The sequence below is a fragment of the Choristoneura fumiferana genome, chromosome 28 (assembly GCF_025370935.1).
Source record: "Choristoneura fumiferana chromosome 28, NRCan_CFum_1, whole genome shotgun sequence".
Classification (NCBI taxonomy): domain Eukaryota; kingdom Metazoa; phylum Arthropoda; class Insecta; order Lepidoptera; family Tortricidae; genus Choristoneura; species Choristoneura fumiferana.
In genome coordinates, this window is record NC_133499.1 from 2,318,552 (window position 1) to 2,336,577 (window position 18,026).

Below are 18,026 nucleotides of genomic sequence, written 5' to 3' on the forward strand. Positions count from 1 at the left end.
TTCAAATTTAGTTTTGACTGGACCAAGGTCTATAAACATGCTCAGATATAATTTAATCTTTTTTATACACCAACTTAATATTTAGTATACAAATGAAACGAATAACAAATTATATACAAATAAAAAATGTGGAACCTTGTATTTCGTCTACCAGAGGCAGCGTGTGTCTAGCATGCTTGCGGCATTTCGTCGCTGTATTGATAGCTATGCACAGCCTCCAGGCGAAAAAAAAATTTTTTTTTTTTATACAAAACTAGAAGAAACGAAGTTGGTATGGCACCGTCCCTTTCACTCGCGTATTAAATGAGATAAGCGTCAGCGGGACGGCAACATACGAAGTTCGGGTTTTGCATTTCGTAGTTGGGGCTAGCAGGGCTACTACGAAGTTCGAAAAGTCAGGTTCGTGACGTTCCGTCCTTCTGACGCTACTATTTAATGCGGGAGTGAGAGGGGCGTTGCTGCGAACTTTGATTTTTGAATTCCGAAGTAGGCCCTCAGATATCACACAACGTCATTGTTCATGTTTTCGTATTCAAGTGGTATTACAACGACTTTCGTTACTTTACTCGTATTGATGTCATGTGATCAGTGCGTTTTCTCGTGTATTGTTGCTGTTGACGTATTTGTTAAATTTGTTGAGATAAGACTTTTAATTTGTTAATTTGGTTTGGTTTTTGTTGAGTTGTTTGATTAAACATGAGACTCTGAGCAGCAAGTAGGTACTTCGTCGCATAGACGACACAGCGAAGAAATACTTTCGCCTCGGAAAACGGAAACGTCAACCTCTTAGCAAAGCCGAGAAGTGTATGGTTGTAAATACGTACAAATATGTATACACAGAGGCCAAAGAATGAAATTGAAACTTAACATCAACATCTATAAAAAGTCGAAATATCTCGAAAACGGTCGCATTTTTATAAGACCTATGTTACCTTTTCTAGAATGTCCTAAGTGCCCTACATTGTAGTACATCACGGATCCGTTCATATCTAAATATTTTACGACATACAATACATAGGTACCTACTAATTTTCGGTGATAAGCGGTTGCGGCACATGACTATTTATGAAACGCAAAAACAGGTAACACATGAAACGTCATTTTAGTTATCTCGAATTATGGACAGACCATACTTAAAATACATATTAAACACCCAAGACCCGAGAAAAAACATGCGTATTATTCATACAAATATCTGCCCCGGCCGGGCATCAAACCCGGGACCTTAAGCTTCATAGTCAGGTTCTCTTCATACTTTTCATTCATATTATGCATTCACGACACGACTATATTATATTCGTAGATTCACGACCTCTTTTCGAAAGGTATCTGGGCAATCTATTCTATCTTACGTCTGTTAATTTTTTTTTCTGCATATGGGAGAGATTGAAGCATTGGTGACAGAGCTAGCTAGCAGCACCGCATTGCGAGTGCGACACTGTGTGTTTCGAACGCCTAGGCGAAGTTTAGCATCGCCACGCCCACATTACGCCCTTTCAACCTCTTACTGTTAACCTCCAACACCGCGTCTCAATCAATCAATCAATCAATCAATTTTTATTCGTCGAAAATAGGTATATACACTGCAGTTGTAATACAATGTTGAAATAATGTTCAGCTACATCGTACCCGTTCGGGCATACGAATTATATGAGTCTTAAAAATACTAAAAAAATCCTAGGCAAAACAATTTACAACATTTAAAAAATTTGCTACAAATAAATTAAATTAAATTCAAAATAACAATTATTATAGAGTTCATGTGTGCAATCTATATGTCAAATTAATTCACTTTTATGTGGTTTACAAATAATAAAACAAGCAACAAAAGAAAACAGAACAAAATAATATAATCAAGTTGTAAATTAATTAAAATAAATAAAACAGAATTCATATGTCAAGATCATTAAAGTACTTCTTAACACTGTAATAACATTATATTTAACAACAATTTTGATAATAACTTCTTAAAATTATTTAGATTTGTGTTTTTAAAACGCATTAGGTAGCTTATTATATAATTTTGGGCCATTATAGTGACACTGTGCTTCATTAGTGCCGTATTACATCTGGTTACACTCACCATAGTTTCTAGGACGCAGGTTAAATTGCGATTTGCTTCCAATGTTGGGAATAGAGTAGGGTTACTCTTGACAAAGGTGCAGCACTCATAGACATAAAGTGAGGGCAGCGTCAGCAGTTCAGAGATTTAAAAATACGGGTCTGCGCTTTTAGGTTTAAGTCTGCAAATTCCCTAACAGCGGCTTTTGAGCCCTGAACATTGTCGTCCCTCCTGTACTGACTGCTGGGTTCATATCAATATGAGGACGACATGAGGGTATACGAAATACACATTTATCATGGCAGTGGAAAGATGAGTCGACCAAAGTTATTCCACTCTTATCGCAATTATGTGTATACTATAAACATGAGGTCTTGCCTCTCGCCTGTGGCTATGCCACTTACTTATCTGCTTCGGTTTTACCTGGTGCCTTTCCATCTCTAATAATTCTGCATGGTTACCACCTTATGTACACTGTAGAGGCAACTCATGATTGACATTTGGTTGCGGGTATACCGCCTTCCAATGGCTATGCACATCAATTACCTAGTTGGGCATCGGTCGACTTGCTCCGGTCTAGACAGGGTGTGAGTATGACCCTGGTGACTCTATCATATTGTATTCATTCGTCACTTAGCCGGACGAGGGGGCTTTGCCCCCCCGGAGGCCTCCACCATCCCTAATAGCCTCGCCACGGTTGCTCCAACTACAGTCGACCGTGCCTGTGTGTTTCCGGACCACACTTCGAATATATGGGAGCTCCAGGCTTCCCTGTCCAATGTCCTTGACTACCAAATGTGCCGTGCACTGCAAGATTGGACTACACGTATCAGAAAGATCATTACCACACTTTACTGGTTTCCTCATCTTTCCACGTACCATGCACATATAGGTCGACATAGATATGCGATAGCAAAGTTAACACTCACCCGGGGTGTTCCAATGGGGTACAGGCCTCCTAGAAGCTCGTAGCTCCTCACTTATTCTTAACAGCTATCCTTCTTTACTGCCTCGCTGTCAATACTTGCCTCGCTATTTTTCCCGCCATCTCTCTATCATAGTACCAACATACATAAGTTAGTCAAAGACTAGGGTGGTATTACCACACTACAAATATAGATTGACAGTACTGATGTTGATACATACCGGTTGTTACATGGCGAATCGCGCTCAGCGCGACACTCCCGAAGGCAGAAAGAGTTTCAGTGCAGTAGTGTGAGCAGGTGACGCGTCCACTCCAGGATTTTCTCTCTGGCTCGAATAGCGGCGTCTCTCCTGGCCCTGGTCCCTGACAGCACATTGTCAGGGTCGGTAGCGTCTTCTGAATTTGAAGTCTCGGTATTCCCTGTACATTCTTGGCTTGGCATTACTTCATTTGGGGTTTCTACCTCATGGCCATGTCCTTCTGGTACTGGATCATTTTGTGGGAGCGGTGGCAACCCTTACACTCGATTTTGGGCAATATCCAGATCCAAGTACTCTACCGGTGAATCCATAGGTGGAGCAGCCCGTCCTTCCTCTGTTGGTCCTGATTGTGAGGAGTTATCAGTTTCAGTCTCTAACGGATAGAGATGACCTACAGACCGAGTCAATATAGAGTCTCCCACATTTACCTACCTTAGAAACAACTCTTGGCTGTTTTTGGTTAAGTGTACGATATCTCTCTCTCAAACTTGTCAGATATTGGGCCTTAAATATCTTCTTAAATTCCTCAAGAATTATCAAGCCCTTTTTCCAGCTCTCAATCAAATTGACTTGAAGTTTGGAACCATCTACCGTACAAACATTATCAGTTGCTGGGGTCAAGGTTAGACATTTCCGAGACTAAGAAAATCAGATGGCCTCAAAATGTGAATAACTTCAGTTCCAACTTTTGTAAGTGGTCTCGAGTTTACAACAGCTTCTACTTCCTTCATCACAGTTAATAGTTTGCTGTCTCCGAGAAGGTGTTTTTCTAGAGTGCGTTTTAGTGAATGTTTTACTACGCCTACGAGCCGCTCATAATATCCGCCATGCCAAGGAGCGAGTTGGCAAATAAATCTCCATTCAATGCCCTTTGAAATGCAGAAGGGTTTCTTCACTACTTCAGATGTTAATTTGAAATAAGAAAGCATTATCTGTATACAGTCGTTTCGGTGTATTTCTAGTGGCAGCGAATCTTCTGAGCGCTAGAAGGCATTCTTCAGCTGTTAAATCGTTTACAATTTCCAAATGTATAGCTCGCACTGCCAGACAGGTGAACAAAGCAACCCATCTCTTTTGTTTTCCATTTGGAGTGCTCACATACAGTGGTCCAAAATAATCCAATCCACAATATGTAAATGGTGCGCTATAGCTCACTCTCTCATTTGGTAGATCTGGTGCACTTGGTAAACGATAAGGACCACCTCCGTGTCTGACACACCGCTGGCATCTTGAGATGACTCGTTCTACTTGACGCTTGCCTTGTGGTATCCAGTACTTCTCTCTAATAAGGCTAAGAGTATGTGTGGCACCGATATGGTAATTAGCTTCATGAATGTCCTTGATAATTTTGTTAGTAAATTCACACTCTCTAGGCAACAATATAGGGTGTTTCATGTCGTAATCCCATGTGGTATTGGCCATCCGTCCTTGGCATCTCAGTATTCCATCGACATCAAGAAACAGACCGAGATTTCTCGACAGGTGTGTCTTTTTACCTGCAATCTCATCCGCGAAATGGTGCTTCTGCAGTTTCAAAATCTCTGCTATAGTATTATTTGCTGAACTTGATGGAGTCAGAGATTCCTGTATTGCGTCCAGTTCCGTTATTTCGTCATTTACTGTCTTGTCATTTGGTTCATCAATTTCCATTTCCTGATCGTCATTTTGTTCAACGGTTATCAGCTGATTACCTGGGCCATGATCAATATTTGGAATGTAGCTTTGATCACCTTGGTCCAGGCCCTCCCCAACAGAAAGGACTGAGATATGTTTCAGGTAGTACCTATCTGCCGGCCACTTCGATTCATCTTCTCTTAGGAATGTGGGACCGTTGAACCAAAGTTCCTTTGACTGATTCCATCTGTCAGGCCTCGTTGCAACATCAGCTGGATTCATCTTCGTGTTAATATAATGTAACTCCGCTTGCATCTGGTTTTTTCTAATTTCCTCTACTCTGTTGGATACAAACGGTGGTAGTAGTTTGTTTGAACGCATCCATCCATGCACGACCAAACTGTCTGTCCACAAGATTTCTTGGCTTATTGGTAGAGACAGGTTCTCCCTTATATATTTTAGAAGTCTACTAGCTATGAGTAAACCCATGAGTTCTAACTTCGGGATGTGAAGTTCTTTCGAGTCTTCATTTTTCGCTATACGTGACTTTCCCATTAAAAAATGAACTGATGTTCCTTGTTCATTCCTTGATGTCAGATATATGACAGCTGCATATGCTGTTTTTGAAGCATCAGAAAAACAATTTAGCTGGTATGTAGTTTTAGACTCAGGAACATCATTCGTTACACATCTGGGTAGTTCCAAGTGTACAGCCGTCCTTATTGTTTCCAATATTTCTTGCATGGACTGTATCACATCTTCTGGTAAGATTGTGTCCCATTTATGTTTCTGTTCACAGATGTTCCTGAACAAGGTCTTCAATGGTAGGGTTAGTGGACAAATGAAGCCACATGGGTCATATATCCGGGCTAAGGTACGAAGGACCTTCCTCTTCGTGTTTGCAGGTGCATCCTTGTCAAAGTGATGATTAGTTATTTTCAATTTTAATGAATCTCTCTCCACATTCCACGATAAGCCGAGAATTTTCACTGTATCTTCCCGTTTTGCTTGGTGCTCTGTGGGTACAAGATTAAGAAATTCTTTACTATTTGAGTTCCAATCTCTTATATTCATGGATATTTGTTCAAAGGTCTCCCGTGTCTTCTTATATACCTCTTGTGCTTCTTGGACAGAGTTCGCTCCGGTTACTAAATTATCTACATAGCAATTATTGGCTATGTCCTTTAGTAGATCTACATTTGTCTGTGACATATGGTATCTAATGGTCGCCGTCAATAGGAATGGACTAGATATTATTCCAAACGGGACACGGCAAAATCGGAGATAAAGTAAATTTTCTTTTGTCAGGTCCTTTGTTGTGTCTCTCACCCACAGGAATCTGGTCACATCACGGTCCTTCTCTTGAAGTCCGATCTGCAGGAACGCCTTTTCCACATCTGCCACTATTGCCACCCTTTTCGTTCTGAACTTCAGGAGAAGAGCCGTGAGATCCTCTAGCATCGAGGGTCCACTGTACAGGCATTCATTTAGGCTTTTCTTTCCTGATCCTCTTATCGATGCGTCATACACAATCCTTCCTCGCTTCCCTTCACCCTTTACTATATGATGGGCAAGATAGTGAACGGGATGTAAAATATCACTGTTGTGTGGTTCGACTATTTCAATTACATTCCCATCGAGTTGTTCCTTTAGAATGTCGTCATATTCCTGTAGCATTGCCGGATCCAATCTGTTGATTAAACTTTTCAGTCTTCCTAATGCCACGCCGAAATTGACTGGGAGCTGAGGTGGGTATTCAATCCATGGCCATGTTACTTCATACCGTCCATTAATATACTGTAGGGTGTCATTAAAATGTTTCACTGCTTCGTCTTGTCTAGTGGCTTTGGGAGAGTCGTTTATGCCAATACACTCAAGAGACCATAGAAATTTGATGTCAATGTTTCTAAGAGGTAAGTCCGGTTCGGTAAAGTAAGGGCAGCTTGAATTATGACAGTGGCAGTAAGTGTTCACAGTTAATATGTTCTCTTGCCTTGTAGTATGTTCAAGATTTTCTACATTTCCTGATAGCAGCCAACCAAAGTCAGAATCTACAAGGTAATTCATCCTGAATTTTTTCCTTTCCTTGACGCATGAAGCCCGCATAGTAGTCGTTCCCTATTAAAATGTCTACATTCTCACCAGTAGAATCATCATCAGCCACCAAATCAACCACTGAAGTATCAAATTCAGCTACTGGTAACCTTTCTGTAATATGTGGAACAATATTGACTCTTACTTGTTTCTTGATATCACGTTTGGTTTCTAATAAAATGTCTACAGATGGGCTTGACATTTCCTTCGGATTAGTTGCTCCAAATGTGTATACCAAGAGCCGGTCTTCATTGTCAGGCGTTATTTGTAGTTTAGAAGCTATCTTCGCACTGATGTAACTTCTTTGGGAGCCACTGTCTAATACAAGCCTGCACTTAAGCTTGTTTCTTTTGTTGTTGGGGTTGGTGACCTGTGCCACGGCTGTCTGCAAAAAGGTAAAGCTATTTGTAATATAACACTTGACCGTTATAGGTTCACTGTCTATAAAATCTTCATTACCCTTTGGCTTCGGACACAGTAGCTGGAGGTGTCCTTCACCACATCGGAAGCATGTTATCTTTCTGTGGCACTGGTCTGTTTTGTGGTTCCTTCTTAGACACTTATGGCACCTGTCCGTTAACTGTTTTTTCCTGGACTCCACATCACTATATCTCTTGCAGTCCATGCTGTTATGGTTACCAAGTTTACAGAAGATACAAGGCAATCTGTTTCTTTTTCTGGCTATGTTATTATTGACCTGACTGTCCATTTTCCGTTTCAGGCTTCTCTTCGGCTTGTAGTTGGCGTTGGTACCACTCCGTATTGGATATTCAGCCTTTGTTTGGAGTACTTCAGTAGTAATGACCTCTTGTTTCGTGTCTAAACCTGTCCGTGTTAGAGCTGGAGCGGTTTGAGCCTTTTCCATAGCCACCACAATATCCACTAAAATCCGTCTTACTGTAGATGTTGAGTTATCTTTAATATTAGACTGTTGGGGCATGAGGTGATACTGATGTAAAACCTGTTCAGGAAACTTGGAAAGTATAGTAGCCCGTAGGTGGTTTCCAGTAGTGTTTTCTCCTAATTTTTCTAGCACCCTCAAATGCCGCTCTATTTCATCAATTGTGCGCCTACAGCTGGACGCCGTATATTCTGCTCGTTCAAGGTTTGTTAACGCAGTATAGTGTGCATCTATGAGTGTGTCATCAGAGCCATACCTTGATTTCAGCGCTTCAACAGCTATGGTGTAGTTGTAGTTAGTTATACTAATGCCTGCTACTGCTTCCAAGGCCCTACCTTCGAGACTACTAATTAGGTACGTCAGCTTGTCTGCCTCTGCTAAGGGCTGGCTATCAATGTTGGAGGCAAACCTGTCCCAGAACTCCAACCATCTAAGTGGTTGCCCATCAAATTTAGGCAATTCCAACTTGGGCAATTTCACACCAAGATGACGAGTCGATGTGCTGCAGTGTTCTCTGGTTTGGACCGACGAAGCAGCCGCGGTCGCCATAGATGATTCGATGGTTGTAACGAAATCTTCAGCTTGTATTTGAATCTCCATCGCATTTGTGACTATTGCCATTTGAGGACTTGGAGAGGTAGATGTGTAATGCCGTATTTCATCTTGTAATTTATTTATCATCCCTTTCAATTGCGCTACGATATTAGACGCGGTGTCAAGCACCATCTCGCCCGACTCGTAATTTTGTTTTGCAACTTCGAAACATTCCTTTAGCTTGTTTTGCCGCATATGAACTACTCCAGTAAGAATTTCTTCCATTTTTATTGCTCGTATACTGAAATACGCGAAAACAATTGACTATAGTCGATGTTCGAAATTCAAAAAAAACTAAACACTATGTTTACAACTGTGAGCAACTCACCACGATGTTTCTCTATTTCTCCTCTCAAAGAACAGCACCGATCGCTGGGGTTCGTGAATAGTTAGTTCGTTGTAAACTGAAATTTAGAAACAAGAAGTATTACTACCCTTTACTATCAGTAAATCAAACATATCACGACCCGCCGGTTCATACAAGAAGTGCAAATTTACCTCTATTTGTTGACTCCGTATATTATTTAGGCTGATCTTCACTGCCACAACAAAAATAAACACACTACAACACTTACTTTTCACTGTAATAAAGTTATTTCTAATTATTTTTCTCAAACTTTATAGCTTCAAACTGTAACAAGCAAGCAGAGAAAAAAAAACCAACGACAATAGAACTGACAGACCAAATGGCGGCAAACCTAGAAAAAAATCAACGCAATCCAATGCTACTTATTGCAGCCCGTATTAATACAACGATTATTTATTATTTCTGTAAAAGGTATAATAAATTAATACAAGCAAATATGCTAACACTTGTACAGAAAATGTTTATTAAATACAATAGTTTAATGAAAGTGTGTCAATTCCTTATCATTAATCGATTAATACCGATTCGTGCCGCACTAAACCATAGACAAAAAAGTTTCACAGTGTGGCAAGCTTAAAAAATTGTATCTACAATTTCGATCGGACATTAATAATTTACTTACGCCCGTTCCATACAACATGAATAGGGCTGTATCACATAATATGTTTTGTGGCTGTATGCCTTTCGGTTCTTTTCTTTTTGAAAGACTGACAATCACTCAGCATAATTAAAACACCTTACGCAACATCATACCTTAGACAATTTTATTGGATTAAATAATTCACATGATATCACTCCAAAAATCTCTTTATTGCCATACACCAAATATTTTTTGAAATTAGTAGGTACATTAACAAAACGTTCCGCGCTCACTTTATTTGTTCAGAGACTGAACTATGTACTTGAAATCTTTTACTAAATAAGTCATACTTATCTGACTCATTCGACAATATCCCAGCACTCCTCCACCAAAATGTCGTCCCTCCTGTGCTGACTGCTGGGTTCATATCAATATGAGGACGACATGAGGGTATACGAAATACACATTTATCATGGCAGTGGAAAGATGAGTCAACCAAAGTTATTCCACTCTTATCGCAATTATGTGTATACTATAAACATGAGGTCTTGCCTCTCGCCTGTGGCTATGCCACTTACTTATCTGCTTCGGTTTTACCTGGTGCCTTTCCATCTCTAATAATTCTGCATGGTTACCACCTTATGTACACTGTAGAGGCAACTCATGATTGACATTTGGTTGCGGTATACCGCCTTCCAATGGCTATGCACATCAATTACCTAGTTGGGCATCGGTCGACTTGCTCCGGTCTAGACAGGGTGTGAGTATGACCCTGGTGACTCTATCATATTGTATTCATTCGTCACTTAGCCGGACGAGGGGGCTTTGCCCCCCCGGAGGCCTCCACCATCCCCTAATAGCCTCGCCACGGTTGCTCCAACTACAGTCGACCGTGCCTGTGTGTTTCCGGACCACACTTCGAATATATGGGAGCTCCAGGCTTCCCTGTCCAATGTCCTTGACTACCAAATGTGCCGTGCACTGCAAGATTGGACTACACGTATCAGAAAGATCATTACCACACTTTACTGGTTTCCTCATCTTTCCACGTATCATGCACATATAGGTCGACATAGATATGCGATAGCAAAGTTAACACTCACCCGGGGTGTTCCAATGGGGTACAGGCCTCCTAGAAGCTCGTAGCTCCTCACTTATTCTTAACAGCTATCCTTCTTTACTGCCTCGCTGTCAATACTTGCCTCGCTATTTTTCCCGCCATCTCTCTATCATAGTACCAACATACATAAGTTAGTCAAAGACTAGGGTGGTATTACCACACTACAAATATAGATTGACAGTACTGATGTTGATACATACCGGTTGTTACATGGCGAATCGCGCTCAGCGCGACAACAATATGTCTCTTTGCGAAGAGTTGCCCCAAAAAATGATGCCATAACGCAAGGTTGAGCCGACAAAACCATGATACGCTGTCAAGGCAGTACTCTGGGCACTAGTCTTTGAAAGTTTGTACAAGGCATAAGAAAAAGAATATAGCCTTTTACACACCTCTTTACAATGTGACTCCCAGGACATGTTGCTATCAATAAAGATACCCAGAAATTTACTTTTGTGAGACTTACGAATAGCATGACCTTTATATTCAATATTTAAGTTAGGTACTGATTTTCTCTGTGAAAACTGCATAATACTAGTTTTATCTAAATTTATTTTTAGGTTGTTTTGATCCAGCCATTTAATAATGTTGTGAATTGTGCAATTAACGTCATTTTCGTAGTCTGTGCTGATGTCTAGTTCTACAAAAATAGTACAATCATCAGCAAAGAGCATCATTGGATGTGGACTACTGTTAACAATATCATTAATGTATATCAAGAATAATAGAGGCCCCAGTACACTTCCTTGTGGGACTCCGTATTTTACTGCCTTCCATTCCGATACATACTTTTTTTCTTCTCTAGAAGCAACACATACCTGCTTAATTTCGGTACATTGTTGTCTATTACTTAGGTAGGATTTTATGAGGCTAAAAGCGTTGCCCCGAATACCATAATTCTCTAATTTATCCATTAGAATATCATGATCCACACTATCGAATGCCTTCGTCATATCCATAAATATGGCACATGAAGGCTTCCTAATATCAAGAGTTGTGATAGCTCTGATTACTAGATCATAAATGGCCATGTTTATTGTATTAGCTTTCCGAAATCCTTTTTGCTGTTCGATTAATATTTTATGTTTGTCTAAGTAGCAATAGATAATTTTATAAATATTTTTTTTCAAACAATTTCGCAAAAACTGACAGCACAGTAATCGGTCGGTGACTATATTTTCCTTGCAGCCCCTTTTGAAGAGGGGCTTAACAAGTCCGAGTTTAAGATTATTTGGGAATATACCTGTAGCAAAGCTTAAATTAATTATATGACTTAAGGGCAGTGCAATTTCACAACCAACATACTTTACTACAAAAGTACTTATGTCATCGAAACCGACACTTTTAGTATTCTTTAAGGATTGAATCGTTTTCATAACATCATTAGGTGAGGTTGGTGTTAAAAATATAGTGTGGGAATTGCATTTTATTCGAGAGTCTAATATAAGTGTTCTCCATCGTACCATCGGCACAAATGAAGCCACGCTGCCGCATATCGGGTGGTCAGCAAGTCAACAACCGTTTAGCCAGAAGAGCATGCGTGTGCCTTAGTGGTTTCGACGCGATCGAAATTGCCCTATACAGACGGACGGACAGCAGTCTTAGTAATACGGTCTTTGAGAGTTCCGGTTAGCTGTTTCTAAGCGGGTGCACTCGGAGACCCTATTTATTATTATTAATTGACAGTGTGAATCTAGCAAATCCATTCATGCGCGTCACTAATTAACGGTGAGAATATTTTTAATCCATTCATGCACGTCATTAATATGCAGTGACGATCTAATTATCGATTTCCGAGTGTCAATAATTAGCGGTGAAAATCTAGAGGATCCTTGCACGCGCGCTAATAATTATCAGTAAGAATCTAGCGAACCCAATCACGCGTTATTAATTAGCAGTAAGAATCTAGCTAATCTATACACGCGCGTCACTATTTAGCACTGAGAATCTAGCGAATTCATACATGCTCGTCATTAATTAGCAGTGAGAGTCTCGCTAATCTATACTCGCGCGTCGCTATTTAGCACTGAGAATCTAGCGAATCCATTCATGCGCGTAACTATTTAGCAGTGAGAATCTAGCTAATCTATACACGCGCGTCACTATTTAGCACTGAGAACCTAGCGAATCCATTCATGCGCGTGACTAATTAGCAGTGAGAATCTTGCGAATACATTCATGCGCGTCATTAATTAGCAGTGAAAGTCTCGCTAATCTATACACGCCCGTCACTATTTAGCACGGTGAATCTAGCGAATCCATTCACGCGCGTCACATATTAGCAGTGAGAATCTAGCTAATCTATACACGCGCGTCATTATTTAGCACTGTGAATCTAGCTAATCCATTCACGCGCATCACTAATTAGCAGCGAGAATCTAGCTAATCTATTCTATACACGCGCGTCACTATTTAGCACCGAGAATCTAGTGAATCCATTCATGCGCGTCACTAATTAGCAGTGAGAATCTAGCGAATACATTCATGCGCGTCATTAATTAGCAGTGAGAGTCTCGCTAATCTATACACGCGCGTCACTATTTAGCACTGAGAATCTAGCTAATCCATTCACGCGCATCACTAATTAGCAGCGAGAATCTAGCTAATCTATTCTATACACGCGCGTCACTATTTAGCACCGAGAATCTAGTGAATCCATTCATGCGCGTCACTAATTAGCAGTGAGAATCTAGCGAATACATTCATGCGCGTCATTAATTAGCAGTGAGAGTCTCGCTAATCTATACACGCGCGTCACTATTTAGCACTGAGAATCTAGCGAATCCATTCATGCGCGTCACTAATTAGCAGTGAGAATCTAGCTAATCTATACACGCGCGTCACTATTTAGCACTGAGAATCTAGCGAATCCATTCATGCGCGTCACTAATTAGCAGTGAGAATCTAGCTAATCTATACACGCGCGTCACTATTTAGCACTGTGAATCTAGCGAATCCATTCACGCGCGTCACTAATTAGCAGCGAGAATCTAGCTAATCTATACACGCGCGTCACTATTTAGCACTGAGAATCTAGCGAATCCATTCAAGCGCGTCACTAATTAGTGATAAGAATTTAAGACCATTCAAGCGCATAACTAGTTATTAGTAAGAATCTAGCTACTCCGTTAAAGGGCGGAACTAATAAACAGTGGGAATTTCGTTAAACCATTCATGCGGCTACTAATCATTGACGAGGCATTTGCCTATTTTCAATGTTGCCGGTTATGTTGCCTGCTAAGTTAAGTCGAGTCGGCGCGAACTCGCTATCACCGGCAATTCTGTGGTGGCTGTTTCCGAACCCTGCAAGTTTAGCTGCCCGAACAATAACGCGGTGGCACCCGTAGCAACTGCTATCGATAGTGAATCATGTTCACCGCCTGCTGATCGGCATGAAGTCGGGCGGGGCAGTTGAACGCCGCCGTCGCGTGAGTGCCCGCGTCACTGCGCTTGAAGCGTTTGCAAGTGGCACAGCATTGCGTCTCCGCCTTGCATTCCGCCGCACAATGTCCGACCTCCCCGCACTTGCCGCAGGTAACTTCCTTGGCCCTGCAGTACTTTTCGGGGTGACCATACTGCTGGCACCTATTGCAGCAGGTGGACCTGATGTGATCACACACCTCCGCCTCGTCCCAGCCAACATAAACCTTACCAAGGCCTACTAATTTGTCCCTAGCTGCACCCGAACACTCAAGGACCACCAGAAACTTCGGGCCGACCGCCTTCTGGACGCCCAACTTGCATTCTTCCCGAAACCGGGACAGAGGCCAGTCAACGTCGTCCGCCAAGTTGACCCGGTGCAGTTCCTCCACAATTTGGTCCCCAGTGAGTTGTGCCCGAATGTAGCGCAATGCCACTCTTGGCAAACGTGCTTTTGGCTCCACGACGCGAAGACCAGGTGGTACAGCGGCCCGTAGCTAACGGGCGGACTCCTCCGACGCCGTCTTAACGACAACACCAGAGTTCCCTACCCTTTTGACCTGTGTCACCTTAATACCGCTTTCTGAAGGTTTGACGGCCTCCTGCAATATTTTCTTAGTGTCCTCCGAGCTCTTAATATCATCCCTCGTTGGATAAAATATTACCGAGGGGCCCTGATGTTGTAGAGGAATGGCCGGCGCTCCTTTCGGCATCTTGAGAGCCGAGGCATAGGTTGGGCCGGCGGGTGTAGGCTGCTGCTGCTGCTGCTGTGGGGGGTCCCTCGGGGTGTTGGCGAGGCGTGATACCGCGTCTAGCTCCACCGTCGCGCACCTTAGCTTTGTGGCGCACACTTCGTGCTCCACTTCACCCAAGCGCAACGCCAACTGCGCCACCAGCGCCAAGATGTCCTGCCCGTGCGCGGCAATGGTCGTCTTGTCGGTCATATTAAGTTTATTTGACGCATTCGCCACCCCCGAGATGCCCCTCACCGCCTGGTGGACCGCGTCAATTAGGGCCGCCTTATCAAGATCGCGAACCCCTCGCGAGGTCCTCGATCCGTCCTGCCCAAGGTTAGCCGACTGGTCGGCGGAGCTGCCCTCATCGGTGACGCCCTGAGGAGGCGCCTGCCTGTCCTGAGTCAGAATGCCTCCAATTGGTGGCGCTATGTTTCCCCGTCTACGGGCCTCGACCCGCCTGCGCACCGCGTCCTGCACCTCCTCCGGGGAGGTCAAATTGCGCTTTGCGCTTTGTGACCCCCCGTCGCCAGGCGCAAGGGACGAAGATGGCGACGGTCCAAAACTCGATGGGGGGTGCGGGCCAGAGTGAACCGCGGGTGCACTGGGGACTCGTACCCTTCGGCCAGAAGTTCCTCCAGAACCTTTAGCTCCTCTTCCTTGCGGGCCTTTTCCTGCAGCACCAGCTGCTGCTCAGTCTGCGCATCCTCGTCCATCCCGTCGTCCCTTCGTTAAGTCGACCCAAAAGAGGGGTCAAGTGCGTTCGTGTAATAATCGTCGGAAGGCGTTCGTGTAATAACCGCCACTCGCTTCGAGTACGCCACGCACAGATGTAGGGGTGTCCACGGAGCAGTCGACAGAAAAACGTCTAAGTGTTAGACAACTGTCAGACTAGTGTCAAAGTCAGTCAGACGTCAACGTGAGATGTCAATTGGCAAATGAATGTCAACGTCAGACGTCAGACGTCAAAAAGTACCAACCTGTCAAAATAATGTGTCAACAAGCTGTTAAGGCCTGCCACACACTACCGGTCTCAAATAGTACCACGTCACACGGCAACCGTCACACGTCACGTCACGTCACGTCACGTAACGCGTCAAAATTACAAAACAATGAACACAAAGCAGTAACAAAACGTTGGTTATCACTGACAGCTGTCAATCACAACTGACAGCTGTTAATCACAACTGACAGCCGCAAAGTGACAACGACAAATTTCAAGCACGCCTCGTGTCTAACCTCAAAAACCGCGTGGCGCTTAACCTCTCAACCACGTGTGTGACAATAGTATTTTAGGTCACAACGCAGCTAGGAACACCACACAGGTCTAAGGCTAAACACTAAACAGAAATAAAGGTACCAACCTTAACTCGTGGTAATCCGAGGTTTGACGCACAAACGTCCCTCAAGACTTCACAACCACAAGCAGATTACACAAGACAAAACACAGAGAAAAGAAAGCTAAAACACTTAATTAAAACGGAGAAAGTATTGACAATTATAAAATATTGCCAACAAAAGAAAGTATTTAGAACAACGACGCTGAAGCAATAAAAAAAATATTAAATAATATTTAATTACGCGAGCGCACGCCAAAGCACGTCCGATCGCTTACACAGTCGGCCGTACAGTACAAATAGGGACAGTGGGAATCTCGTTAATCCATTCATGCGCGTCACTAATTAGATGACGAGGCATTTGGCTATTGTTCTATGTTGCCTTGTCATTATGCCATCGTCCATTAGTGACGAATTTTAATCATCATGGACCTCTCCGGAGAGTAGAGCCCCCTTAGCCAGACTACCCCCCGGCCAACAACAAATTTGCCGGGATTGGAGAAAGGTTATTCGCCCAGGATCTTCAAATGCTAGCGACCTCACAAACAAAGTTCGGGGGCTGGCGGACGAAACAAACGGGACCCAGCTATTCCCGACCCACTGAATACCCTCATCGAGGTTCGCGTTCCAATGCTACACCCGTGACTGTAGTCATCTGGTTGAACCTCGTCCAGTTCATGTGCGACCCGCGCAACGCTAAGCCTGGCAGCACCTCAAGATTCTTCACTGAAAGCCCGAGTCTTCTTCAACTCTTCAAAAGAGCTGTGACTCCAGACTCCTCGCCACGATATGGTACAGGAAGTTACAGAGACACACGACTTGTCGGGCAGCCCGTCTGCTTGCCACCCGCTCGACCAGTTCCCCATGACTCGCGTACTTGGCACGCTTGGCACGATGAGACTCGTCCAACGATCGGCAACCCGAGACTACCTGTGCGTCAACAATATCGGGCTTCCTCAGACCCTCGGCGGTCCTAATTTTCGGCTCCTCCTCGACAACCCAGCCCTGGCCCTCCAACGCCTTCGCGACAAAACTGGCCACATAATTATGGCGTTCAATACGTCCGCCGTGAGTTCTGTGACATTGCTGAATGGTGTGAGCCGTCGTTTCACGGACCCTGTAACCAGCACGGCACTTCAACTCCGCTTCACGACCCATTCTGCGCCCCCGAGAGTTCCTGACCCTCGAGGGAAGCGCATTGATATGGCAATGCACGAACTGCACGAAGTCCCGGCCCGTATACTGCCCACCACCGCCCACCGCTCCCTGATCCACTTCGTAGAAGCAGGGGTACGTGTCGACTCACGAAGCTCGTAGCCGTCACAAGATGTGTGCAGGGCTTCCCGCCAGTACTGTTCCACAGAACTTCTATGGGAACTTCGAGAACCGTTGGAACTGGCGCCGACTCCAGCGCAGTTTGTTACGGATCCTGGAGGATCTGGCGGCAGCATTGGCCACCGTCCACCCCGATGCACTCAAGCCACCGTACCTCTTAACAATGAGATCCGGCACCCAAGCCCTCACCGAGGGGACCCCCAAGCCACCGTCCTTAACCGCAGCATGGAAGTACGCCACCGGAACGTCCTTCGGTAGCCTCAACCAAGACCTTATGGAGTCCCGGATCTGGACGTCGAGCATTTGTAATCTGTCATCCGAAATCTTCCCGAGCACTAGCCCGTGCGCGAACCTCGGAATCAGATGCCCCCTCACCAGTTCCAGCCGCTGCTGCGGCTTCAGGGGAGCCTTGGTGATATTCTCCAAGGCCTGCTGCACCGAACAGTCTAACATCACGCATCCAGACGCCTGAAAATCGATCCCTAGGTAGCGCCAACGTTAAACGCAAGTCACCTGTTTTATGTTCCTGCCACCGATCCTGAAAGACTTCACGGTGAGGTAATGGATAGAAATTTGCCGTTATATTCTCCAAGGCTTTCTGCACCGAATGCTCTAACGTCACGCATCCAGACGCCTGAAGTTCTGAGCTAACCGTTGAACGGCGGCATCGAGCCATCGGCACG

General features: G+C 43.8%; 2 protein-coding genes across 2 annotated transcripts; both read right to left on the reverse strand.

The window, feature by feature from the left end:
• Positions 1–5,847: 5,847 nt before the first annotated feature.
• Positions 5,848–6,538, reverse strand: LOC141443735 (uncharacterized). The gene is made up of 2 exons (XM_074109084.1): positions 6,191–6,538; positions 5,848–5,877 (listed from the first exon to the last, which is right to left on the reverse strand). Exons 1-2 carry the CDS (start codon positions 6,536–6,538, stop codon positions 5,848–5,850), a joined length of 378 nt encoding a protein of 125 aa, XP_073965185.1.
• A 400-nt stretch (positions 6,539–6,938) lies between these two features.
• Positions 6,939–9,094, reverse strand: LOC141443844 (uncharacterized). Its single transcript, XM_074109209.1, has 2 exons — positions 7,415–9,094; positions 6,939–7,340 (listed from the first exon to the last, which is right to left on the reverse strand). Exons 1-2 carry the CDS (start codon positions 8,673–8,675, stop codon positions 7,291–7,293), a joined length of 1,311 nt encoding a protein of 436 aa, XP_073965310.1. The 5' UTR covers positions 8,676–9,094; the 3' UTR covers positions 6,939–7,290.
• Positions 9,095–18,026: the final 8,932 nt, after the last annotated feature.